We start from the raw sequence: 25762 nt of genomic DNA, 5'->3' as shown, positions 1-25762 counted from the left end.
TATGGAGTTTGCATGTTCTCCTCTGGTTTGCCTGGGTTTCCTCTGGGTGCTCCAGTTTCCTTCCACAGCCCAAAGACATACTGTTTGAAAAATCGGCCTTGGTCTGACTGTGTGTGTGTGTCTGTGTCTGTGTGTGCCTTGATGTGCGATGGTGTGGCCACAAATGTCGAGTTGCAGCACAGCTCCACTTGTAGTAATTGGCAATGCCCGTCTGACTATAACGAACTATGCTGATCACATCCTGGCATTTCTCTGGGTTCCTGTGGGTCCATCCTGATGTGACAACATTCCAGCAAGACGATACAGATCCTCAGGTTGCAACAGTGGTTTTCCGGTGAGATGAGAATTGTGACATGGATGACCTACAGTACTTGCCAGACTTGAGATCCCCTGACCTTGTGTAGGATGGGTGGGGAGGACACATTGTATCTCGAGCCCAAGGACCAGCTTATGAGAGTAAATGGACCTAAGCATGCTGAAATTTGCCTACTCAAAGGACTCCTGTGAAGGACTTGGGCCAGAAGCAGGTGGAACTCTTATGATCCAGGAATGATGGGATCAAGCCTGGGCCTTGTCACCAGCAGAGTCTGACTGAGATTCTTCCAGTGGGCTGCACACAAGTGGCTGAGGGCCACCAAGTACAGGGTGTGAATAGAAAACCAGGGCTCCCTCAGCTCTCAAAATACAGAGACTGTGACGGTCTTGCAGCCTCTTGCACGCCAGGCTGTTTTCTCTGTAATGTGTTAAAAGATGAATAGCTTTAAGGTGGGTGGGTCAGGACAGTCTGCCTACACTGCACTACACAGTCTGCCTTTCTCTCCCGTGTGCATTCACAGGGTTCTTAGCTGTGAACCCAGATGTAAAAAAAACAACTTATGATTCCAAAGCCAGGTGGGTTTGCTCAAAAAATAATTGGCAAATCCAAATGGAAAAATATGCCGAGCACTTTTTTGAACAGGTTGTTTCTTACACAGTGGATCAATAAAATACACAAAATTAAAACCATCTATTTTCACATACTGTACAGTACCATCTAGTTTCATATCATTTACAGTATGGAACTGCAAAGACCTCACCTGCATTTTGAACTGCATACTAAACATAGAACAGAAAGAAACACACTTTTAATATGTGCGCATTGGTTTACTGTTTAGCAAAGTAGGTGTTTTTCTTTTGCATAGTTGTAAAAGTCTTTTTTGGGTTTCTGGACCAGAGTGGTTTAAATTCATGAACGCTGTAGATCTGATTAAAGCTGTTCCCTTCAGTTTCCAGTTTTTGAGGGATGATATTTTTCATCACACATTTCATTTGACAAGTGAAGAAATTCCAGTTTCTTGCAAATCATTTTTAAGTTGCCTACGGCATTTGACTTCTTTCTGCAAAATTTCTGAATGGTCGTCAGTGTTCAACAGACATTGTAAGGGACACTTTTGGTTTGGAAGCCACAAACATCACATCAGCCCAAAACATGGGAAGCTTGTTCAAAATGTTTCCAAGATCTGTTGCCAAAGAAAGCAAACTTGCTTACTTGTTCAAATTCAAGGTCAGCCGTGATGGTAATCCTTCTTTTTTACTTATCATCATAGAATAGCACGCTTATGGCTGTGTTGTCATGTGAAGATTCAGTTAGTTTTTGACCAATATCATTCATGTGTAATGTGTTTCACATCCTTTTCAAAACCAGTTGTCAAGTACTTGAGACAAAGTTGTGGTCCATGTGGCACAATTTCTGTGAAAGACACTTTCTTCCTTGTTTTCCTACCTGTTATTATGAGCTAAAATTTCAAGGACTAAACATAATAAATATATATAGGCAAAGCTATAGTACATAACGGAGCCAAAACAGCTCATCACGCCAGAGTTTTTCTTGGTATCAGCATACAACAAGCAGACTAGAAAACAATTTAACCTCTTAGCGGAGCTCTGTATGGAGTGCAGTTACAACACACTTGAGTTAAACTTGCATCAACGTAGCCGACAGATATTATTAAATTGTTTTACAAGGATTTGCACATGCAAGATATCTCTGATATCCTCGAAATCTAGCCATGGCATTTGTTTTCACGGTAGTGAAACTATTAAAAAAAAAATATGTTAGATAAAATTTAATACTGTTGTAATCATAATTTAACATGTTGCCAAAAAAATAGCAGTTGTATCCACATGTAGCCCCTTTCTTAGTTATTTGAAAAGAAAAGGTGGAATATGATCGTGTTTGCATAGGCTGATCACTCAAACAAGGGTGTTGGTTCAGTAGAATTAATAATTAGAACAACTAAAAAGATTGTTTAGGGTTGGCAACGTTTGTTCACTAGTGCTTCTCAGCTACAGGAAATATCCTGAATGGATAGATAACGGAAAGTTTGCCCTGGTGTGAGTGTGTGTGCGTGTGTGTTTGTGTCTGTGTGTGCCCTGAAATATTTGATATGGTAGGAAGATTTTCTGGGAGGCCTCTTGGAAAAAGTTACCCTAGTGTGAGTGTGTGCGTATCTATCTGTGTGTCCCCTAAAATGGAGGGGGGACCCATCCAGGGTGTACTCTGCCTAGCGCCCGTTGCTTGCTGAGATAGACTCTGGCTCCCCCATGACCCCGAATTGGAAGAAGCAGTTCGAAAATGGAGAGAAAATAGATGAATAAAAACACACCCACAAGCAAGAAAATCACCTCCTTGATATATTGTAACTGCATCGGCCCCATTGAGACTATTTACTTTAGCCCCTTCCAGGATATGTTTACTTTCCCTTATCAAACACTCTAATTTAGAGAGCTGGGGTGTGCTGTTGACATGAGGATGATATATAATTTTCATGTTTGTGAGATTTCTAAACCTTATTTAGTCCTTTGACCTCAAACTAAACAAAGAGTTTATAGTTTTGAAAGTAAGCACTCACATAGCTGGGTAAAATTTATACCTCAGATAAATAGCTGTTGATCTCAGGGTAAATTCCTTATTATAGAGTGAAGGCTGAGTCCTTGTCTTTTAATAGCTAATAAAGTATCAAAGACTGGGCGCCCTGTAAAGCAGAAGATGGGAATATTATGGATAGTCAGTTTCTAATATGAGAACAGCAAGAACTGATAAACATGACATCACAATTCCCTGTCGCATAGAAAGAGGGCAGGAGTGTTATTCTTTTTTTTTAGATTTTTTTGTACATTTCACTGTGTCTGGATCTATTGCAAAGAGATCAGGTCAAGTTTTGAAAAATAAATGAATGTTTGCATGATTTAGATACGTTAAAAATCGGTTAATTTAAGTACATAAAAAGAAGAGGAGACCATTTAAGTCCCATCTGACTTGCTTGGTTTCTAGTGCTAATTGACCTGAACATCTCACCCAGCCTTTTCTTGAAAGAAGTCAGGGAGTCAGCTTAAACAGTATGACTGGGTAGCTTGTTCCAGACTTTCACAATAATAATAATAATAATTGCTTACACTTATATAGCGCTTTTCTGGACACTCCACTCAAAGCGCTTTACAGGTAATGGGGACTCCCCTCCACCACCACCAATGTGTAGCCCCACCTGGATGATGCGACGGCAGCCATAGTGCGCCAGAACACTCACCACACATCAGCTATCAGTGGGGAGGAGAGCAGAGTGATGAAGCCAATTCATAGATGGGGATTATTAGGAGGCCATGATTGATAAGGGCCAATGGGAAATTTGGCCAGGATGCCGGGGTTACACCCCTACTCTTTTCGAGAAGCACCCTGGGATTTTTAATGACCACAGAGAGTCAGGACCTCAGTTTTACTTCTCAGCCGAAGGATGGTGCCTGTTTACAGTATAGTGTCCCCATCACTATACTGGGGCATTAGAACCCACATGGACTGCAGGGTAAGCACCCCCTGCTGGCCCCACTAACACCTCTTCCAGCAGGAACCTTAGTTTTTCCCAGGAGGTCTCTCATCCAGGTACTGACCAGGCTCACACCTGCTTAGCTTCAGTCGGTTGCCAGTTGTGAGTTGCAGAGTGATATGGCTGCTGAATAGAAAATGTTTCATCTTTGCAAACCTTTCAGACAAAATTACAGTCACTTTAGAGGATGGTGAAGTTTTTGGCCATTTGACCTTGCAAACTTGCTCAAGCTCTGTCAGGTTGGGTTGGATATCAATGGTGAGCAGCAAAATTCTAGATTTTTTATTGATTTCAAGGTAGGACTTTGACTGGGCTTGAGGGCATTCACTTTCTCCTTCCTAAGCCACCTCAGTGCTTGTGCTTTGTGTTTTTGTCCAGCTGAAAGGCGAATTTTATCCCAGTTTTAGATCTTTTGCAGTCAGAAGCAGGTTTTCATCTACACTAACACGTTTTTGTACTCGACACACAATCATTTCCCCTTCAATCTTGAGAGGCTTCCCAGTCCCAGATGGTGATAAGGATCAGTCCAGTAACACAATTCCTCCACCCCCATGTGTGACAATAGGTAACAGTGATGTGCTGTGCTGTTTGGATCAGATGTACTGTACCTCTGTGCACTAAAATGTTCATCACTTATCTTATTTGACCATGTTACCTTTTGCTATATTTGAAAGGTTTCATACTTTGTTACAGGATTTGATGTGTTTTTTTTTCACACTGCTGTACAGACCATCTTTGTGACTGACTGGAACATTGCAGACTTGTTTACTCGCAGAGGGAAAGTCTGGTATAGGCAGTGTCTGGGTAGCATATACGTCTTTTGCTTCTTAATGATTGACTTAATATTGCTCAAAGGTACCGTATATGCAGTATTTGATTTTTTTATACCTTTCTTCTGATCTTTGCCTTATTCCAACTGTGTGAGTCTTTTTGAAAAAACTCCTTGGTTGTTTATGTTTGAATCTTTACTTGAGAGTCATTACTTCATTGAGGGACCTTACAGAGACGGGTATATTTATTCTTTGAACCACTATTGTTGCACACAAAAAGCTTTCAATTGACAGTTGTGTGTGACTTGTCAAAGTCGTTTTGTGTACCTGATCTAATTTAGCCTTGTCATAGAAAAGGATGTGAATATTTATGCAATGTCACGGTCGTCATCCCTCCTCTAGAGGGAGATCCGACGTTTTATTATTAGTTTCATTATTACACGCACCCGTCTCCTGTTTAACCCATCACTATATAAGTATATATATCCTAAACTCTGGGTTCAGTATTGGAAGATGGACGCCACAAGGCTTGGCCCATTCCCCGGGCTCGTGGGTAGTCCGAGGGCAGGTCTTATTCCCCGTCGTCCTGACCATCTGGGTCCGGGACTCGGAGCGCCTGGCCTCGTCATTGTGTTTTTAACTTCTCTGTTCCTGTTCCGGTTCTGACCAGGTTCCTGTTTTTAACTGTTTGTCTTGGATTGATCTCCCAGTTACCTGGACTTTGGACTGTTTTACCCTCTTGGACTCCCACTGGACTTGTTTGCCTGCCCTCCCCCTGCCACCTGGATCACTGTTGGCGCCACACCCTGTCAGTCCTCCCATCCATTCCTCTCCGTGTTTTCCCTGTTGTCCTTCTCCAGTCTCTTCCGGATTATACCGTCTGCATAGAGTCCTACAGTAAATACACAGTCGGGACCGCCTCCCGTGACATGCAATTAATGGTGTTGATTTAACAGAGGCTCAGGAGGAGCTCAAGTTCTAAATCTCACTGCTGATCCTCTCCTTATAAAGCTTCCTGGCTATACACGGCACACATCCTTTCTTGCACTCTACATTTTGTTGCAGATGGAGGCGTTTCATTACCGCAACCTTAGCTTGATCACTTTCCTCCCCTACAAGCCTAGACCAGTCCAGTCCAGTCACATTCTCTCCTCTCAAACTCTTGCCACGCCGTCTGTGGTTTTCTTGCTGCTCTGCAGAGACCCTTCCATCCCTTCCAGGAACTCCAAGCTCTGAACAGCTGTGGCTTTTTCATCTCTCCTTTGCCCTTCTCTTCATCTTTTTCTAACCCCCCTAGCGTTTTTCTGGACACTCCACTCAAAGCGCTTTACAGGTAATAGGGACTCCCCTCCACCACCACCAATGTGCAGCACCCATCTGGATAATGCGACGGCAGCCATAGTGTGCCAGTACGCTCACCACACACCAGCTATCAGTGGGGAGGAGAGCAGAGTAATGAAGATGTTCATAGATGGGGATTATTAGGAGGCCATGATTGGTAAATGGGAAATTTGGCCAGAACGCTGAAGTAAAACCCCTACTCTTTTTGAGAAACACCCTGGGAGTCAAGACCTCGATTTTACTTTTTATCCGAAAGGCAGCCACTTTATTTACAGTACAGTGTCCCCATCACTATACTGGGGCATTAGGACCCACGCAGGCTGCAGGGTGAGCACCTCCTACTGGCCCCACTAACACCTCTTCCTGCAGCAACCTTAGTTTTTCCCAGGAGGTCTCCCATCCAGGTACTGACCAGGCTCACAGCTGCTTATTTCAATGTGTTGCCTGCTGATAGTTCTTCTTCTTTTGGGTGTTCCGCTTGGAATACGTCCTCATCCATTCCGTCTGGAAATGGCGGCTCTCCTCCTCCTTTCATGTCATGCGACTCTCCTGGGTTGCTTCAGCGTCTTCCACTCCTCGGAGTGCTGCCACCTCGCATCCCATCACCCGCGTCATCCCTGCTTCTCATTCTCCTCATGTACCCCTCAGCGTTTCTCCGATGTGCAGACACCTCCTTTCCGAATCGACTCGGTCAAACAAGCTCAAGCCCGTATCAAACACGCTCCTCGTTCATTCCGGGTGCCACGCACGTTGTCCTCGGTTCCTCCTGCACTGCTGCCGAACCAACTCGCTCTTGGCTCTGCGTTCAAAATTTGTCGGAGGTTTGGGGATCCGTTGGGGGAGGTATGACAAAGCTGATCTCTGACTAGCGCTGTCATTTACTCAGCCAGGTGAGCCAATGCCAGAGTTGTAAGTTTGCTATTTCCTTATACTTCTTTGTATTTGTCGGCTTTTTTCTGTCGTTATTAGAATTTGACCAAACCACTGAGATGATGTTTTTTTTAACAGACGTTCAGGAGGTCCAATTCTAATCTCACGCTTCCCCTGCCCTACACGAAAAATACTCCCCTGGTTGCACACAGCGCTGAACACATCTTTTTTAGCACCCTCCCCCCGCTTGAAGCAACATTTGCTCTCTGGCTCATCCTTTGTAAGTGAGAGGGGATGTTTTCAAGAAGATATGTGGAGGCTGTTGTTAGAGTAAATATACAGTTCCACCGGGAAAACTCAATCACCCTAAATCAGGGGATTGCATTCATCACAGCATAAAAAGATTATTGGGACGTACGAAAGACAAGTGAAAGCTTTTGTCTCTGTGAATTATTTTTTAATTGCTGTCTCAGAAGGACACACACTGAAACCACAGACTAGGATTCTGACTGATCTCCTATATCATCTCCATGACTCACAGACAAACAGGGGGGTGCGGTTATTGTCAAGAATGCGACAAAATTGATGGACTTTGAAACCCGACAAGTTGCATTTCACAACTAGCAGTTCACATTGACTTATTGTATCGGGCTGAAGCATGGGAGAGTGAAAGGCATGCTTGGAATACTGAGCTACATGGTTGTGCTCAGCATTTGTTTTACTGCAGGCTTAGACGGTATTAGGGCTATGAGGAGAGTTAAAGGGCAACTGCAATGCTGTATTTATATTCTGGGGTTAGAAAGAATCGGCATTAATGAGTGCATTTTTAACCACACTGAAACTACAACGTGCAAAACCTCCACTTTACATCACAAAATAGACAGAATTTCCAGCTATACCCAGCGCCATATTGCCGCCATTATCTGCAATTCAGAACGAGGCAAAAAATCTTCCAGTGAGGTGAAGTGGCCCTACGACATTGTAAAGAAGCAGGCTTGTGAACACATCTATTTTAAGCCAATAAAAATAGTGCTCTTGATTTTGAGACAAATACTACTTGTTAACTCTGCCTGCAGATTGTGTTGGAACATTTCTGCAGTGAAATGTCTGCTGCACAACCTGTAGTTTTTTGCTCGTACAGCGATGATCGCTTGTACAGTATGGATGAATATAGGCCACAGCTGCAGGAAAAGGTGTAGACTTCGCACAAGAGCAACACAGAGCTTGCCTTGTCCAACTGCTTCCAGGGTTTAACTTGAGACAGGTGTGGGTACTGACACGCTGAAGGAAAATGAAGGACGGATATGCACCCAGGAGCCAGCCCCACAGTAAGTGGGAGGTAGTGATTGAGGGGACTCTGGACAGCGTAGGGTGCACAAGCAATATGGATTTCCTATGGTGTGCTGCTTGCCTGGTGGCCAGTTTGAAGACCTTCGAAAGGAAATGTACAGGGTCCCAACCGGAGTCGGGGGTGGGTCCAGTTGTCGTGATTTGTGCAGGAATAAAGAACACAGGAACACAGGAACACAGGGATGGGTAGGTTGATGATTTATTTTATATTAAAATAAATCTCCCAAAGCTATAAAAAAGAACTCAAAGGGTTTTTCTGAAGACTACAAGCAGAAATAAAGCACCACATAAATAAAGAAGGGAGTGTAAATACTTTCTATAAAAAGTATGAAGTAACGTGTTGCGCAGGTGTCACGATCGCTACTCCTCCTCTTAAGGGCGCTCCAGCCCTTCCTTGTTCTGTCCCATTACCTGCACCTGTTCCTTATTTCAGTTCCTCCTTAAAAGCCAGACGCAGACGTCATTCAAGGCTCTTCATTCTTGTCACGAACAGTTCTTTTCGGGCCCTATGCAGACGACACAATCCGGATTAGTGAGGAAACACTGGGGAAAAAGTCATGCAGGAGAGGGTATGGAGACAGGGGGCGTGTCCAAGGGGTGCAGGTGTCCAGGGGCAGTGAATACGGGGCGAACAATCCAAGACGACGTACAAACGGGGAATCCAAAACAGAAGCAAAGTCCATGGCCAGGCGATCCATCCAGAGGGTTAAAAACCAGGAACTGGGTCGGGACCGGCGGGGGGGATCAGGAACAGAAAGCTAAAACCATAACGGAGCCAGACGCAGCAGGACCTGGGCTCTCACGAAACGGGATTCAATGAAGAGCCTCAAATGACGTCTGCGTCTGGCTTTTAAGGTGGAACTGAAGAGGGGCTGGAATAAGGAACAGGTGTGGGTAATGGGACAGAACGAGGAAGGGCTGGAGCGCCCTTAAGAGGAGGAGCAGCGATCGTGACACAGGTATTCATAAATACAGGCACCATATCTCAGGCTGAGGAAAGGTTTTCCATATTAAACACCAGAAATGTAGAAGAATCAAAAGTGTTACAGGTACTAGAAGGACTTGAGAATCAGTTCTTCAGGACCTGGTGGTATTCTATCGAATGTAATAATGGAAACAAAAGATTTTATTCAAAGACCATTAACGAAACTCTTCCAGTAGTATCTCCTGGCAGGGGTAATAACTACAGAACAATGCTAATATAGCACCCATCTGTAAAAGAAAGTGACAAAACAAAGCCAACTCATTATAGACCAATATATCTTACTACAAGAAAATATTGTTCTAAAATCATCCATGAGCTCAAAGGAAAGTCCTACACTTTTTTTTTTTAGTGAAAACTATGAGAAGATCTGGTTTAAATATTCAAAGTCTGAGAGATTGACAAAATCAGAATTAATGGTAAAACATGGACATTAAATAGAAACTATTTAATGTTAACTATTTAAACTATTCCATTTAAAACTTTTTTAAAAAATCATTACAGAAAGGCTTGTGGAACAAGATTGCCTACTATGAAGTAGTAGCTGACCATTGAGTCATAAATCGAATTTGATCCTTGATTCAATAAGCTACTAGCACCTTAACAGACTATATGGACTAAATGGCTTCCTTGTTTGTATCTTTTCTTGTATTGTGCTTATTATAGGGGTGATTGAAAACATCTCTAGAGGAAAATGACAGGCATGTATACAAGATTAATACACCTTTATTTGGTAAAACATGCAGGATAGGAGGGTTGATGGGGCTACTGTATACTCTAAATATATCTTGCAAGCTAGAAAACTGAAGCAAGGAGGTACAGAGTGTTTTATATTGTATAGGAGTTAAGAACTAGAAAATAGAAATTCTAAAGTCTTAACACTAGGGGTATGCTATTGATCACCTAATGCAAACAAGGATGACATCTGATTACAGTTTACTTCTTAATTCAATGGTAAATGATTAAGTAAAATATGTTCTTATTCACCTAACCATTTCAAACAGCATTGATATTATTTGGGATGTGATGGACCATTGGAAAGCTGTTATCTTATTATGATATCTTTTGAAGTAAACTTTAAATACATCTCCATAATAAAGGAGGGGGTTATTATTAAGAAAATAGTCTATGAAGAATGAGGCAGAATATGCAAGTGGTGAGCTGTGAGTCAACAGGATAAGCACGGTCATTCTTCAAAGCCAATGCTACAGTAAATGCTCAAAACAACAACAACAAAAAAAAACACTTCTCTAAAAGTACATCCAAATCTAGGAAAACATGTTAATGGAGAAATTAAGGAAAAGGTCAGCTATAAGGAAGATAACTCTTCACAGACTGCACAACAGGGCCCATGATTCAAAGGCACTACTGGGAAATTACCAAGGGGAAAAAAAGAAAAGAAAGTTAAAAAAACACAGGCAAAAGATGACACAGAGCACATTTTCCGTTTTGCAGCCTTAAAAGTAAATAGTTGATGAGATAATAGGGGATCAATAATAGACGATGATAAAGATTTATTGTAACATGCTAAATTAATATTTCATACAGGTTTTTACAAGAAGAGATATCAATAACGTGGCTCATTTTATAGAAGGAGCTCAGCTGTACTGTACTGGATCATTATAGCATAACTGGCACTGAGGTTCTTCAAAAATGAAGAAATCACTGGAGATTGATGATGTTTTCCCAGTCATGCATAAAGAAAAGATGGATATTATTCATAAAGCCCTGCCTAGGATATTTCAGCTCTCACTTAGATCGAGAGTGAGATCAAAGCTTCAAAGATTTGAAAAAATGCCCAATGTAGTAACAATTCATATTCCTAAGGGGGACAAAACTGAAACAGGGAATGATTATAATTAATTGTCACTGATCTAACCTGTCAGGTTTAATTCAGTCTTTAAACTCTCAGTGTACATCTGTGTGTACAGTGCTGTTATGAGTTTTAGACAGTCCACTCTTTGGCAAGAGATACACTGCTGTAGCATTGAATGTATATATAAGGCAACATTTCAATTTACCATTGTAATCTTATAGTCACGTTTGTGAGCTTGCTGGACATTTCTTCATGCTGCCAGAGATGGCCTATAGGACCAGTTCTTGTGATATATTACTGTATTGCTATGGCTAGTTTCCAGTGGTTCCTGGAATTGTCTATGAGGTCACCCTGAATGGTCACCATCTTATTTTTGACAGCTTTAGACAATGATGTACATTTCAGTGCTATCATCAGAGCTAAGACATGCTCCATATTTGTCTGTTACGATGCAATAAAAAAGTCAATCAGACAAAACTTGGCTTCAGAGATTGACCCTACATGTTCATCTATATCTATTAAATATGCATCCTTTGTATTTTGTCTATCAGCTGAGAAGTGGCAATCGCTACCAGTGTCTGCTGCTGTTTGTGTTCTTCATCCAAGGTCCTCCAGACATTAAATGAATTATTTAGCATGAGTGTGTGTTTATTGTTGTGGCTGAGAGAGCTGTAATGCAGTTCTTGGCAAGTGATTTCCCTCTGATGTGCACCTGAACATTTCCCTATATTGTACACTGCTAGATAATGACCCCCCCCTCCCCCCCCGCTCCTCTCCCAACTGTAAGTATCTCTCATGCCTTATGACATTCAGCTGCTGTCAAGACTTGGAACGTAGTTAAAATTTATTAAAGCAAACGGGAGGGTCGGTTTGTTGATTGTGTAGAAGTGGCACTTTAGATGTCTTTAAAATTACATTAAATATTAAGGCTTTTCCCTTGAAGTTTATCATGGTGGTTTGGCAGTCAGCTGTTGCTTACCCTATTCACAAGGAGGTAAAGAACTTAGATGATAACTGGAAATGCAAACTAAGATTGGCTTAGAAGTTCCTTGTGTGTGTACAATGGCACTGTGGCTAAGGATCTGCGCCTGTGGCTGGGAGGTTGCCGGTTCAAATCCCGTGCCTGGCAGAGGAATCCTAATCTGTTTGGCCCCTGAGCAAGGCCCTTAACCCCAACTGCTCCAGGGGCACTGTATAAATGGCTGACCCCAAGCCTCTCTCCCCGTCTGTGTGTCTCATGGAGAGTAAGCTGGAGTATGTGAAAAGACAAATTCCTAATGCAAGAAACTGTATATAGCTAATCAAGTGATATTATTTTATCTTATGTCTGGCCTGACATTTGCCACAATCACAATTTTTACAACACCAGTGTACCACCTCAGATGATATCACAATGCTAAATCACTAGTAATCTTGATCATTCTGATTTCCTAGAATACAAACAGACTGAAAATCATCCAACCAATGATGACATAGTAATGTGCAATGTGTAAAAAGTTCCTTTGTTAGATATACTGTATACACATGGGTCAGAAAACATCACCACATTATCAATCTTCAGATCACTGTGGCAGTTTTTCAAATCTTACAATATCACCTATTCTACAATGAGCTACTGTATGTACTGTATTCAGTTGAGCAAACCTTTTGCATTTTTTATGGTATGTGTAGAAATGAAACTGGCATATGCATAAAAACATACTTTGGACATTTGGGATCAACTTATTTATGAATAGTACATTCCCTCTCTACTGGAATTCTTCAATTTTTATATTGATGGCTGGGGAATTTACATTTGATGTAAACATTTGTTTTAAGTGGGAAAAACACTGAAGACCTTTTGAAAATGTGCCGCTTTTTTGCAGCTTAATACGAGAGCTTTGCCGAATGTAAGGTTTTCAGAACACAAAAAAAACCATAGATACTTTAAACATATAAATATAAAAAACTAAATACTTTTCAGGGGCAGTGTTTCAATTTTGTGTAGCTGGGTCTCAGAGGGAGGACGTTTTTGAGTATGAGAGCCCATTAACATTTCCAGATTTAAAGTTTCAGAAAGATGCAGAATAGATAGATTAAAGGTTCAATTTACATTTTTGTGGTTATGCTAGGATAATGTTCTAGAACTGTGGAATCTCATTTTGTAAACACTAGGAATGAGATCTATTAACGGTGCTTAAGGGATGTTTTTCTGCTGCCTAACTATGGTAAAAATCTCCCCCTAATTATTTGGAACAATTGCAGACTGAAGCATTGTGAGTTTTTTATGTTTCGATTGAAACTTCTGCTGGGTGCTTATTTACAGTTGCATTAAGTGTAGATGGCTACAATGGAGAATCCCAACCTTGAAACTGTTTCTTTTTACTCACTTCACATTATATTGAATGTTTAAGATATCCTTCTGTCAGTCACTTGCTAGACATTTCTTCAAACTTGCATTTGTACTTACATCATCCACCTAAGCAAAACAATTCACTTTGTAAGAGTTCTTTTCTAATCTGGTTTTGGATTTTGATATATTAATTTTAAGACATTGACTATGTACTCTGAATCTTATCACTATCCTTTGTCAGCAGAAGAAAACTGCTTTAGTGTTTAATATATTAATATACTAACTACACGGTTATGTTCGCCTCTGTAATTGCCACCTATCTACCACATCCCTATAAGTTTCTGCATTTCAAGTAGTCTGTTATTTATTCTCATGGCCAAAACCCCTGCAGACTCCCAGTTCTTATCTTTTTTTCCTCTCTCAGGGAAGCCTGTACAGACTTCTCAGGCTCAGATTGTGCTAATCTTCGTTTCTTTACTTATGTTCTTCACTAATTCTTCAGCCTTTGATGTCAGTCACTTGGTCAAAACAACCAAGCACTGGAGTTTTCAGTCCATGTCACCCAGTCACATACCTCACGAACCTCACTCTTCATGATTCACTCTTCACTAATACAGTCAGGCACTTTTAACACAATCAACTCTGCTCTTCCAGCTCTTCATTCAGTCTTCCACAAGCGCATGCTCTTCAGAAACAACCGTTCATTCTTTCAATGGAGTTAATTTAACTAAAATTTGGGAGGGATGACAACAACCATGCTCAATTATTCCCAGCCGTCAGTGATAAGCAATCACTCCCTTCGTCCTTCCTCCACCGAACACTATAAATACCGAATGCGATATCTCTCTCCCTCGCGTGCGACTTTTGCATCCCACCTCCACCTGCAGCTGCCCCTTGGTTACCTTGCGGGGGGGTCCTGGCCTCCTCGTCCTATGGCCACTAAGCCAAATATTCACTCGACAATAGTTCATTACGCTTCGATTTTGGGGTGTTGTCATTCGTCCTGAAACGTTTTACTGGCTGATCCTGTTTAGCCAGGCTGCTGCAAAAAACTCCTATGCTAGCACTCCCCATCACAAACGCACTTTCTCGGACTGCACACCTGTGCATCTTCTAATGGTAACAGTGGGAGTCCGTAGAGCCCCAGCTTCGCTCTCAACTGTGGGGGGAAAATATGCTGGAACCTTGCCGGGTGCTACACCAGTCCTCCAGGTGCTAGTACCCATCATCCCTGGTTCAGATGCCCACACCTATTGCTTAGTAATGCACTTTTACCCTGTTGAGCCTGGTAACCTAGGAATGTAGGATGTTGTTCCCCCCTTACCTTCAGGTCTGTTGGGCTGCAGATACTTACCCTCACTTGCAGACTTGTTGGGTTAGCCTTCATTGCTTCCTTCACCCACGTTAGTCTGTTGGGTAAACAATTAGCCCTTCCTAGGTACCGTGCAGTCCACTTCTCCAGCTCCTGCAGCTTGCCTCAGTACAACCTAAGCTATATTTTCTTCCCTTGCTTTATTCTTTCTCACTGAGTCCCACAGGCCTGAAATCCAGCTTCACTCATTACTATTGAGCACTCCCTGTGGATCTCTCACTCTCCTTCCTCTCACCCTGGAGCTTAGACAAGCCTAGACACAGACAGAAACTTTTTTCCTCCTGGCTGTTCATATACACCTTCCCATCACTGCACTGTTGTGGGCAATTCCACAGAGAGCTTATCCTACCTGCTCCTCTTCCTCGTGTGGAATTTCACTTCTTCTGAATGCCAGTTACTCAGTCAGCCCAGGTGTGTCTCATTTTCACTATCTTTTCTCCTTTATAGGTTTGCTTTCTCTCAATGCTGCCTCTCACTACTTCACACCAACACTTAATGTCTCTGAGTCCTGCAGGTTCAGGATTGGGGCAGCTCAGATCACCAGGCTGTGCTTTTTAAAGGTGGATTTCTCAGTTCCTAAAGCAATTTAGGCCGATTAATTTTCTCAGTCTCTCTTCTCCCTTGGGTAATGTTGAGTAATATAATCCTGACAATTTGTAGTTAATCCTCTCCAATTTACTCCAATAATAGTTAACCCCACCCAAAAAAAACCTGTCTTTGATTTTAAAGAGAACAATAATTTGTTCCTTAATTCTGTTTGTTCCAATGATTATCTACATTGTATAAAGTCGCTAGGGTGCACAGATAAGAAGGTAAGAATACCATAATAATGATTACAAACAAGAGGAGCATGCTTCTATCTATCTTGTGTGATAACCACTTATTACTTATTGCTTATTGTGATAGCTGACCTCATCCTGTCATTTTTTGAAAGAAGTTAAGGTATAAGCTTCAGCAACATAGCTGAGTAGCTTGTTCCATACTCCCATAATCATTTGTGAAAAGGCATTCCCCATGCATCCACTGGTGAGTTTCTTCCTTTTGATTCTGAATAAGTCCACTGGCTTACCCTTTTCAGTACTTTTGATGATTTCGAATGCTTTTATCAGGTCCCGTTGTAGTTTGTCCAAGACCTAAAGGTCCGGCGGTTTAAAGGGGACCAGCAATGTTATTTTGATATTTTGTGGATAGAGAGAATCGGCACTGGTGACTACATTTCAAACCTCAATGAAATGAAAGTAAAGTAAAAAGTACAAAAAAAAAACCTCCAGGAAAGAGTAATGCCATATTCTGCGATTCAGAACGAGGCAACCAAACATCTGGTGAGGTGAAGCCTTTTGCATTGTAAATGAGCAGGCTTGTGAATACATCTCTTTTAATCCAATAAAAATACTGCTCTCGACTGCGAGATGGTTTTGCCGACAAGTATCGTGCGGCATTTATGCGCTTGTACTGTACATCACGTTACGTTAGTCATTACAGTGACTAGTGCGCAGGAAGGGCCGCCTCGTGTCACAATTTTCTCAAACTCTCAACATAGTGACTATACCGTACTTTCACAAAGTTCACGATTTTGTGCTGAATTTGGAATTCGTAAAGTTTTGCGGTACCGACAATTAATTGTGTTTCTGAGATTTAATAACTGGTCTGACAGATTGGGACTGCAGTTCCTCTTTAATCCAGAGAAGCAATATCAATATAATCTTTTCCAAAAATTGTACAAAATATTCTAAATTTGGCAATTGCTAGTGCATTGTACAATTTTCACATCACATCATTTAATTTAAATTCTGCACTTTTAACAATATATTGCTTTGCTTTTCCTTCTCTATTGCTTCCTCACTTTGTCTAGAAATGTAAATATTTTCAGTTTAAATACCAAGGTAATCATAAGTATCATCTTTAAGCTCAGTGTCTCCCTTTTTGGTTTTGTTACCTGAATATAATACTGTGCATTTGTTTACATTACACATCATCTGCCACGTGTTTGCCTAGTCTTGAATTTTGACAGGTCCTTGTGATATTCCAGTAAATACATCAGTCCAATCATAGTATTCACTGTTTATATCAGTTCACACCTATATAGTATAATATGTACAGTATACTCTGTTATCCAGTTCTCAATCCAGATTTATTTCTGTGGTTGCCCAAATGCTGTAATTTAAGATGGAAAAATGAGAAATGTTATCAAAAGCCTCCTGAAAATCTAAATATACAATAGTAATATCTGTCTGTGTGCCTATTGCTGTTGTTGTTTGTTAAAATGACTTTTTGAACTTAATTCATGTTTAGTATGCCCTTTGTTGTTATTGTTAGTGATAATCTAGTTTAAATCAATTAATTATTGTTTCCACACCCTTACATACAATAAACGTCAGACTTATCGATCTGTAAGTTTATGTTTCAGTGGTGTCACACTTTCAAAGTATGACTTACAACAATACAAGTTACTCTTAAAGTTAAAGTGAATTCTGTTTGTCTGTATGCATACTGTACATATAAACATGTACACCTGCGTATGTATATTAGTAAAATAAATTCTAGAATGTTTTATTAGGAAACAGACTCACAGCCCCAAAAATGCATTGAACAAGGTAAATAAAAATCTTTGATTCCACCATCTTAAGCGTTAAATTGCTTGTATAGTGCTCATTCATATCTAGATAACTCACAAAGACACTTTACTTGATTGACATATCCTTGTATTATATAGTACATGTAACTGTAAGTACTAAAGATAGTTCATGCCCAGTGGACTACCAAATTAATTTAAAGTGAATGTGTTCATTATGGACAGTGTTTATTCCAATTGGTTCTCTTCACTTCTGGTACAGTGCTGGGTATGATGTTTTTAACTGGTTCCTGAAGAGTTATTTTCTGAAGGAGCAGATGCAGTTGTGAAACTGCAAATAATCTGTGGGCTTGTACAAAGCATCCAGTATTGTGTATGCCACAGGTGTAAATTATCTTGCAGAGAAATATTTGCACTGCTAGGCACTGATTCGTACGGTTTAATATTTGTGTTTGTGTAGACAAATAATAGCAGTGATTCTGTCAGTATTTCAGATTATCACTGAGATCTTGATTTCTAATTAAGCTCTGTTGTGTTAACTGCTGCTTCTTTCTGTTTTTATATTATTCTGTTTTTGTTTGTTCCATGTGCCTCTACCCCTACCATCTCTTAACTGCAGTGTATTGCGTGTCTGTAGTCTTTGTGCAGTTATTGCTTAAGCTGTGAATGCTTTTCACTAATGCTTTTTGCCAAAATCTGTCTTTGTTTTTAACCTTCTGTTGCTGAGCTAGTTTGTACCTGCCTTTTATTTTGCAGTGCTCTGTGTCTACCAACTTGTATGTGCAAGTGAACTTCAGCTGTCTTTTAGTTTCTAAAGTAAATTGTTCTGAACATACGGTATCTGCTTTTGTGTCTTTGGCCTTACACCTGCATCAACCGTTTGACTGTATGTGCATTTACATCGAGTCTCTGTGTGTCTCTAACCCTCTGTGTGTGTCTCTGACCCGGTGTCTGTCTGTGTGTGTTTCCATGACTGCATACAGCGCTGCAAGGACAAACTGAACTCCCTGGCAATATCGGTTATGAACCTGTGGCCAGGAGTGAAGCTTCGGGTGACGGAGGGCTGGGATGAAGATGGCCACCACTCAGAGGAGTCACTGCACTACGAAGGCCGGGCAGTCGACATCACCACCTCCGACCGGGACCGCACCAAGTACGCCATGCTAGCGCGGCTGGCCGTAGAGGCGGGTTTCGACTGGGTCTACTATGAATCCAAGGCTCATGTGCACTGCAGTGTTAAATCAGGTATGTGGAGACCAACGCGGCCATTTTGATTTTTTTGACCAGCCCCATCAACGTGATATACAACAGAAAGTCGCTTTAGATGTAAGTGAGCAGTCTAAATTAATATTGATTTGAAACAAAGTGCCTCATTCACTGAAGTGATGTGTGGAAGTCACCTCACCACGTTTTGACTACACCTCCAGTATTCGCTTACTGCAGCCCTGCTAACCTAACGTATGCGTTAGAACATGACATGTGGAACAATGACCACATAGTCCCATGTTCAACTTAATTATAAGTAAACATCTATAATGAATAATGTTAATGACCTGCACTATAAATTACATCACCAATTACTGTATCTCTTAAGGTGTACCAGGCAAATGAAGATGATATTCATTTAAGGAAACAAAATTCAATATAAGTTAGGATGTGGTAGGACACTGGTACTGTAAGGTGAAACCAGACAGTGTTCATAGATTCACGGAAGCTCACTATTAGTGGAACAGTGCATTAGAAAGTCAGAAGTGCTGCTTTATAATAAGGAAAGCCCAAAGTTAAGTGAGGGACTGCCCAAGACGTGGTCTTGGAGAAAATAAGTTGAAGGTGGTCTATCCTTCAAGAGGAAAAGTCTATGTGCTGCATGAGATCTGGAAAAATCCAGGAAAGACCGATTGAGGTTGCAGTGGCTTTGTCTATAGGCAGACTTGAGAAGTGCTTGACAGAAGACAGTGAAGATGGAAGACAGAAAAGAGGTTTGTCCTTGAGCGAAGACTACAAATGAATGGTGCCATAGAAGATTGGAGAAGGGGGGAGAGACAGGGAGGAGGTCACAAAGCTGTGATCTCAGAGCTGAAGGGAAGTGGGTATGAGGTTGGCAGTGCTGTAGTTCCGTGAGAAATTCAGGTGTAGCTGTTTGCTAGCTTTGTGTGCAGCGGAAGATTGTGAAAGCTTATGAACAATTAAGATTTCTTTTGAAATCCCCAAATAGAATCAGTGGTGTGCCATCTTCAGGAAACGTGCTCTGTGGGATGTCTAGCTCATCGAAAAAATCGCACAAATTGGTCTGGAGAGACATAGAGGTCAGTGATGTAAAAGTATAGCAGGGACAATGAGGGGAAAAGTATAAAAGTCAAAATAGGATAAGGGGGAAAACAGGATTGTGTGCCTCATCAGGAGTGTTGTATTTCCAGATGAGGGAAATGCATAAATCGGCCTCATCACCTCATCCATAGGCCTGAGGCTGGTTGCAGTAGAAATTGGAGGGGAGTGCAGCTGGTGTTGTAGTGTGATCTGGAGAGATCTTAGTTTCAGTGAGAGCCATGAAATGTTGGCAGAGATACAGTATGAGGGGTAGGCTGATATGAAGACCGCCTGACTGGCAGTTCTGAAGACCTACAGAAAAGATGAGAGCAGAGAGGTCTATAGCTGGACAATACTAGAAGTATTACGACATGGAATGACTGGAGACCTGTCAGGTAGTTCAGGTAGTGGAGAGGGAAGGCATGGTGAGTAAGAAGTGGGATAGGGTTAGTGGAATAGAGTGAGAAGAGATGACGGACACTTCCTCGATGGACTCCCACACGTACATTCCCTTGTCTTTGTACAACCTAGTCTTCAAACGATGAGGCTGAGGAGATGAAACAGCTCCTTCATTGCCGCTAACCGTGGAATACAGCAACTAAACATTGTCAAGTGCATTGCATGTTACTAGTTGAGCACAGCTAACCATTACTCCTGACATCTGTCCGTTTTCTGCTTTGTGTGTATTGCTGTTCTCTAGTATGTTATTTTATTTGTTCCACAAATAAAAAAGCAAGACGTTCAGCAAAAAAAGAGCAGAGAGAAGGGTAAGGGAGAAAATAGTTTGCTAAAGGAAGACATTTGATCCATTGGCAATGAGGATAACCAATTAAAACAGGGAATATGCAAAACCAATAAAACATGCATTGAGTTAAATACCGTTAAATGTTGAGTTAAATATTTCTTATATTATGTAATTTATGCGTGTGCAGATGGTAGAGGGTCCATAAACGTTTCATTGATGTGAGAGATGCTTATTATTAATATATTTGACTTGCACATTTATCCAAAACAATACAGCATTTTACTGACTACCTTGCTCAAGGGTACAACAACAAGATTACATAGTTGTACTGTTTTTTGGGGGGTGGGTGGGTAATTTTGTAGATACCCTTAAGTTGGTGATTTGCTGTGTTTTTACTTTTAATATACATTATTTTTAAATGTGTTTTTAAATGTGTTTTTAAATGTGTTATGTGGTCACATCCTAAGTGTCTTCACTCTTAATTATATTTTACTACATGTCTAGGAATCGTTGTTAAAGCTTGGTTTCTAGGTTAGCACTGGTTTTAGGAAGTCTTTTTCATGAGCATTTTTTATCAATTTATCGTAAGCAGATTATATTTAAGGAGACAGTAAGGCCAAACTGAATAATAGACTATTACATGATAACTTTGCTTTACTATCCTTATACAACATAATCAAAAAGTGTGTTAATGAGTGAAGTACTATTTAAAATCCAGTGTTATAATGACCTTGGTCACCTGGTGGCAGGTGTGAGACTTCAATCTGTGGACTTCATTACCATGGTGTCATGAAGAGAGCCCTGACTGTGAATAATTATTTCTGCTGTTCCATTCAGTGTTTGATGCTGTTCTCATGTCTGCAAACTATAGTATGCGAGACTATGTTGAACATTGTGCCTGTCTGCATTGTGTATTGTGGACGTGTCTGGGGAGAGACTTGAGATGCACTGTTCTGTTCTTGGTGGGAGTCACTGATTTGTTTGAATTGCTGGAGGAGCTAAAATACCATAGAATTCCTACTAATAAAAAGCACAGATCCTGAATTATAGTGCTTGGTCATTCCTCATGTCTCTTGTGAGCACCATGATATTTAAGCTTTACAGTACATGCAACAGTTTTCAACAAGTGTGGTAACCGTACCGTAGCTGATGGCCAGGTGATGATGAGCTGATGATGACAAGTACAGTATACTTTGATATTTTCAACAATTGATTGTGATCAGGGACACACTCCCCTGTTTTATGACAGTACTGTATGTTTCTGCCATGGCTCGTGTTTCAAAATTCATATTACAAGTTAGGCGCTTCCTATGTAAATATATTCCTTTCAAACAATTGGCTCATCCAATGCCATTATGGGAAGGATGAAGCATTCACAATGCATTCATATAAATAAAGCAGGAAGGTGGTGAAATGATGTCATTAAAATTACACTGGGGAAGTAGCGATGTCATTGTAAACCACATCATCCTTCCTGGTGTTTTTTTGTTTGTTTTGCACCAGGAGTATTTTCTTGGTGTTTTATCAGTGATAAGCCTGTAAACATCAAGAAAACAGGAAAACATCCTCACTGCAGGCTGGTTGTAATCATAGTAATTGCTTACACTTATATAGTGCTTTTCTGGACACTCCACTCAAAGCACTTTACAGATAATGGGGACTCCCCTCCACCACCACCAATGTGCAGCATCCACCTGGATGATGCGACGGCAGCCATAGTGCGCCAGAACGCTCACCACACATCAGCTATTAGTGGGGAGGAGAGCAGAGTAATGAAGCCAATTCATAGAGGGAGATTATTAGGAGGCCATGATTGGTAAGGGCCAATGGGAAATTTGGCCAGGACACCAGGGTTACACCCCTACTCTTTTTGAGAGACACCCTGGGATTTTTAATGACCACAGAGAGTCAGGACCTCGGTTTTACGTCTCTTCCGAAGGACGGCACCTGTTTACAGTTTACTATACTGGGGCATTAGGACCCACATGGACCGCAGGGTGAGCGCCCCCTGCTGGCCCCACTAACACCTCTTCCAGCAGCAACCTTAGTTTTTCCCAGGAGGTCTCCCATCCAGGTACTGACCAGGCTCACACCTGCTTAGCTTCAGTGGGTTGCCAGTTGTGAGTTGCAGAGTGATATGGCTGCTGAATAGAAAATGTTTCATCTTTGCAAACCTTAGCTTCAGTGGGTTGTCAGTTGGGAGTTGCAGGGTGATATGGCTGCTGGTATTAGTATTCATTAGTATTCATGGTATAGTACTCATTGCGATTGCTACCACTTGTACATCAGCTTCCTGTGGCCTTTGCTGTTTGTAAACCCTGTGCTGTTTCCAGTGCATGGTTAATTTCCTCCCACTGTAAAAAGGGAAATTATTTGGTGAAAGAGGTCGTACATACCTGTGTAGGTTAGGCAGTTAACTACTCAAGTAAATACTAATAAGTGAGTATTATGACATGATATCATTTATTTTTGATCATTAAAAACTTTTATTTTAATGAAAATGGCAATTTAAAAAGAATCGTCTTTGAAAAACTCCTAATTTAGTCCTTATTAAGTCGATTATGGACGGTTGGTTATTTGAAATATGCAGAAGGTGAATATCTTCAGATCTCATTAGTTATTGGAGCAAAACCTTAATGGGAATCTGTTACATTAGTAATAGGATGGCCAGTATGTATATATTTATATACTAAATTAAGACTCTATTAGTATTTTTGGGAATCACCTCAATGTTTAATGTCAGTATTATATCTTCAGTTTATTTAATAACTTTTATTGAAACTTACCGATTGCTGATTACTGATAGTGCTGAACCTGTTTCTTATGGGTTATCAGTGAGACACTAGTTTCGTTCTTTGTAAAAAATAATTAGAAAAATTAGTAAAGGCATTACTTTTGTGTGTTTAAATATTCAGAATTTGGTTTGTATTTGCATTATTATACAGTATTTAACTGAGTTCAGGAAGGTAAAATCATTATTAAAATGAACAGATTTCAATAAGACACATGAATGCTTTCTGTCGACTTCAGTGTAAAACAGGTATAATCAAACAATTCATAATGCTTGTCATTATGTAGTTACTTCATGTGCGTGTGTATTGAAAGAGACTGAATATGTTATGAAACCCCACTATTACATGAATGTTGCGTTTGCTTTTGTATAAGAAATGCATTTGTTCATGTGATGTTCTAATAAAAGAAGACATCTTCAAATGAAGTAATCTTCCTTAGAACTGTCACGCCCCACACTCTCCCTCGCAAACGCCGTTCCATTCCTGTCTCACCCCACACTCTCCCTTGCAAACGCTGTTGTATTCCCAAACCCACTGTTTCACAATCCCATTCCTAATTGAACCCATCACATTCCCACATGCACCAGATTCCACAAATTCTCACTCCCGAACCACTTATCCAACCACATCCCTTTCCTTTCAGTACTTAAAGTTCCCTCACATACCAACCCTTGCTCACTATCGAGAAGCCTCCAGTAGAACTCTCTTGTGTGTGTTTCTAAGCCTTTTTGACTGATCTCCTGGTACCTAATTTTGCTCCTGCCTTTTGACCACGCCTTTTGGATTTTGTTTTTGGATTCCTCTTGTTACCAGACTCATTGCCTCCCTAATTGACCAAGCCCCTGGATTTCATCTTTTGGATTGTCCCTGTGCTACTCCGCGTTCTGTGGGATTCACGGTAACGCATAAGGATCCTCCTATTCTACCAGTTGGTTTCCTGACAAGAGCACAGTGGAGACAGTGCAGTCACATCACATGTCACTTCTCGACCTATTGGGAAGTATGTTAAATTATGCTCGCTGTCACAGGAGAGGAACTGGAAAGCATCACCTGCTAACACGTTAGCACATTGACAGACGATAATCATGATGAGGCTCACTTCTGCCTGCTGTGGGTGGTTTTCTGACACTGCTGCTATGTTTCCCTGGAGCTCCCTTCCACAACATGTAAAAAGTTCATGAGAACAGTGGATACTGTGATGTCATGATTTGAGTAGTTATTTGCTCTTTATTTTATTTTTATTAGAATTTGTCCTATATGGATCTTTGTGTTATAGGGTTGATATTGTATATACACATTGCTTATTAGTACAGTGTTCAAAACGTTTACTTACACGCCTGGATCTCCAAACTGCTTAACACTGGTTGGTTGTTTTCCAAAGATTCACTTTTTTTTTTTAATGTATTAATGTAAAACGTAACAGTCATTGACAAAATGAAATGAATCTGAAAGGATTAGATGTCTGCCTGTGATGTTAGGTTCAACCTGATAACAATCTGTGTGAGTGCTCGATCTATAACTTAGATCTTATAACTTAGAATGAATACGAGCTACTGTGTTCCTATGTTTTGTGCAGACCAGTAATGGAATGATTTGTATGGGAAAAGAAACCTTTATCCATTATGTAATGGATAAGTACATATGAATGGATATGAAGGAGGGGAGGCCATTTGGTTTCATATTTTTAAACCTAAATTAAACTAGATTTTTGTCCAGCCATTTCTTAAAAGTACCCAGAGTATTCTCTGCCTTGGCCGGGAAGCCTATTTCTGATAGCCACAGCAATTTGTGTAAAGAAGTGTTTCCTATTCTCCATCATGAATAACATTCCTCTGAGACTACAAATTGCTCTCGATGCTCGTCTTTGAACTGTTCTGAAATCTAAAATATCCTTTTAGGGGGAATGGTGTCTAAAACTAAGCACAGTACATTGACAGAGGTCTTACCAGTGCACTGTAAATCTTAAACATAACTTTCATGAATTAGATTCCATATTTACCCAGACATTACTTTTTCATTGTTTCCTAACAATTTTCTTCCTGGGGACACAGAAATTTTCCATATGACGTATAGTTTACTTTATGTTCCTGAAGACTAGCCATGATTTAAAGTCATAGAAATATTATCACCTAGTTGAAGATTTTTATTTCGAACCTTTCTTTCAATCCAGGATTCATAGGGGGAGTAACTGTGTAAATTTATTGTTTCAATTAAATGTTACTTTTCTGTACATAATTACTTACAAACTGTCTAGATTGACAAATTTTAGTCTTTGGATATGATATTAATAAATATACAGTAATATACAATAATCGTAGACACTTATGTTTGTGGACTGGTATCCTTTATTGCTTATAATGTATTTCATCTGTGTTTAATGAAGACTTTTAATAAGTCATAATGAGGCTGAATGTACTGTTTATTACTTGTATCCCCTGTGGGAAAAAAATATATTACTGTATGTTTTTGAGGTAAAGATAAAATTACACTTTTGGAGCAATTCATAAACTGTAGATGTGTGATTTCAAAGACGTATTTAATAATTCAAAATCCACTGTATAAAATGGAGATATACAGTATGGAAATATTTGAGGTATTATTTGAGAAATCTACATTAGTTGTAATGAGGAGACCAATTATTCATCTGATTTAT

At 40.5% G+C, this 25762-nt stretch overlaps 1 protein-coding gene across 1 annotated transcript in view; it reads left to right on the top strand.

Moving 5' to 3' along the window:
- Positions 1-25762, top strand: part of ihha (Indian hedgehog signaling molecule a) — a 77618-nt gene that overhangs the window by 15185 nt on the left and 36671 nt on the right. Inside the window, exon 2 of the mRNA XM_088930148.1 lies at positions 18249-18510. Within this exon, the coding sequence (XP_088786274.1) occupies positions 18249-18510 (262 nt within the window). The remainder of the gene's footprint in view (positions 1-18248; positions 18511-25762) is intronic.

The sequence above is a fragment of the Atractosteus spatula genome, chromosome 13, assembly GCF_055471065.1.
Source record: "Atractosteus spatula isolate fAtrSpa1 chromosome 13, fAtrSpa1.hap1, whole genome shotgun sequence".
In the NCBI taxonomy this organism is placed as follows: Eukaryota; Metazoa; Chordata; class Actinopteri; order Semionotiformes; family Lepisosteidae; genus Atractosteus; species Atractosteus spatula.
The sequence above is the reverse complement of the archived record's forward strand: the minus strand, read 5'-3'. Positions and strand labels throughout refer to the sequence as shown.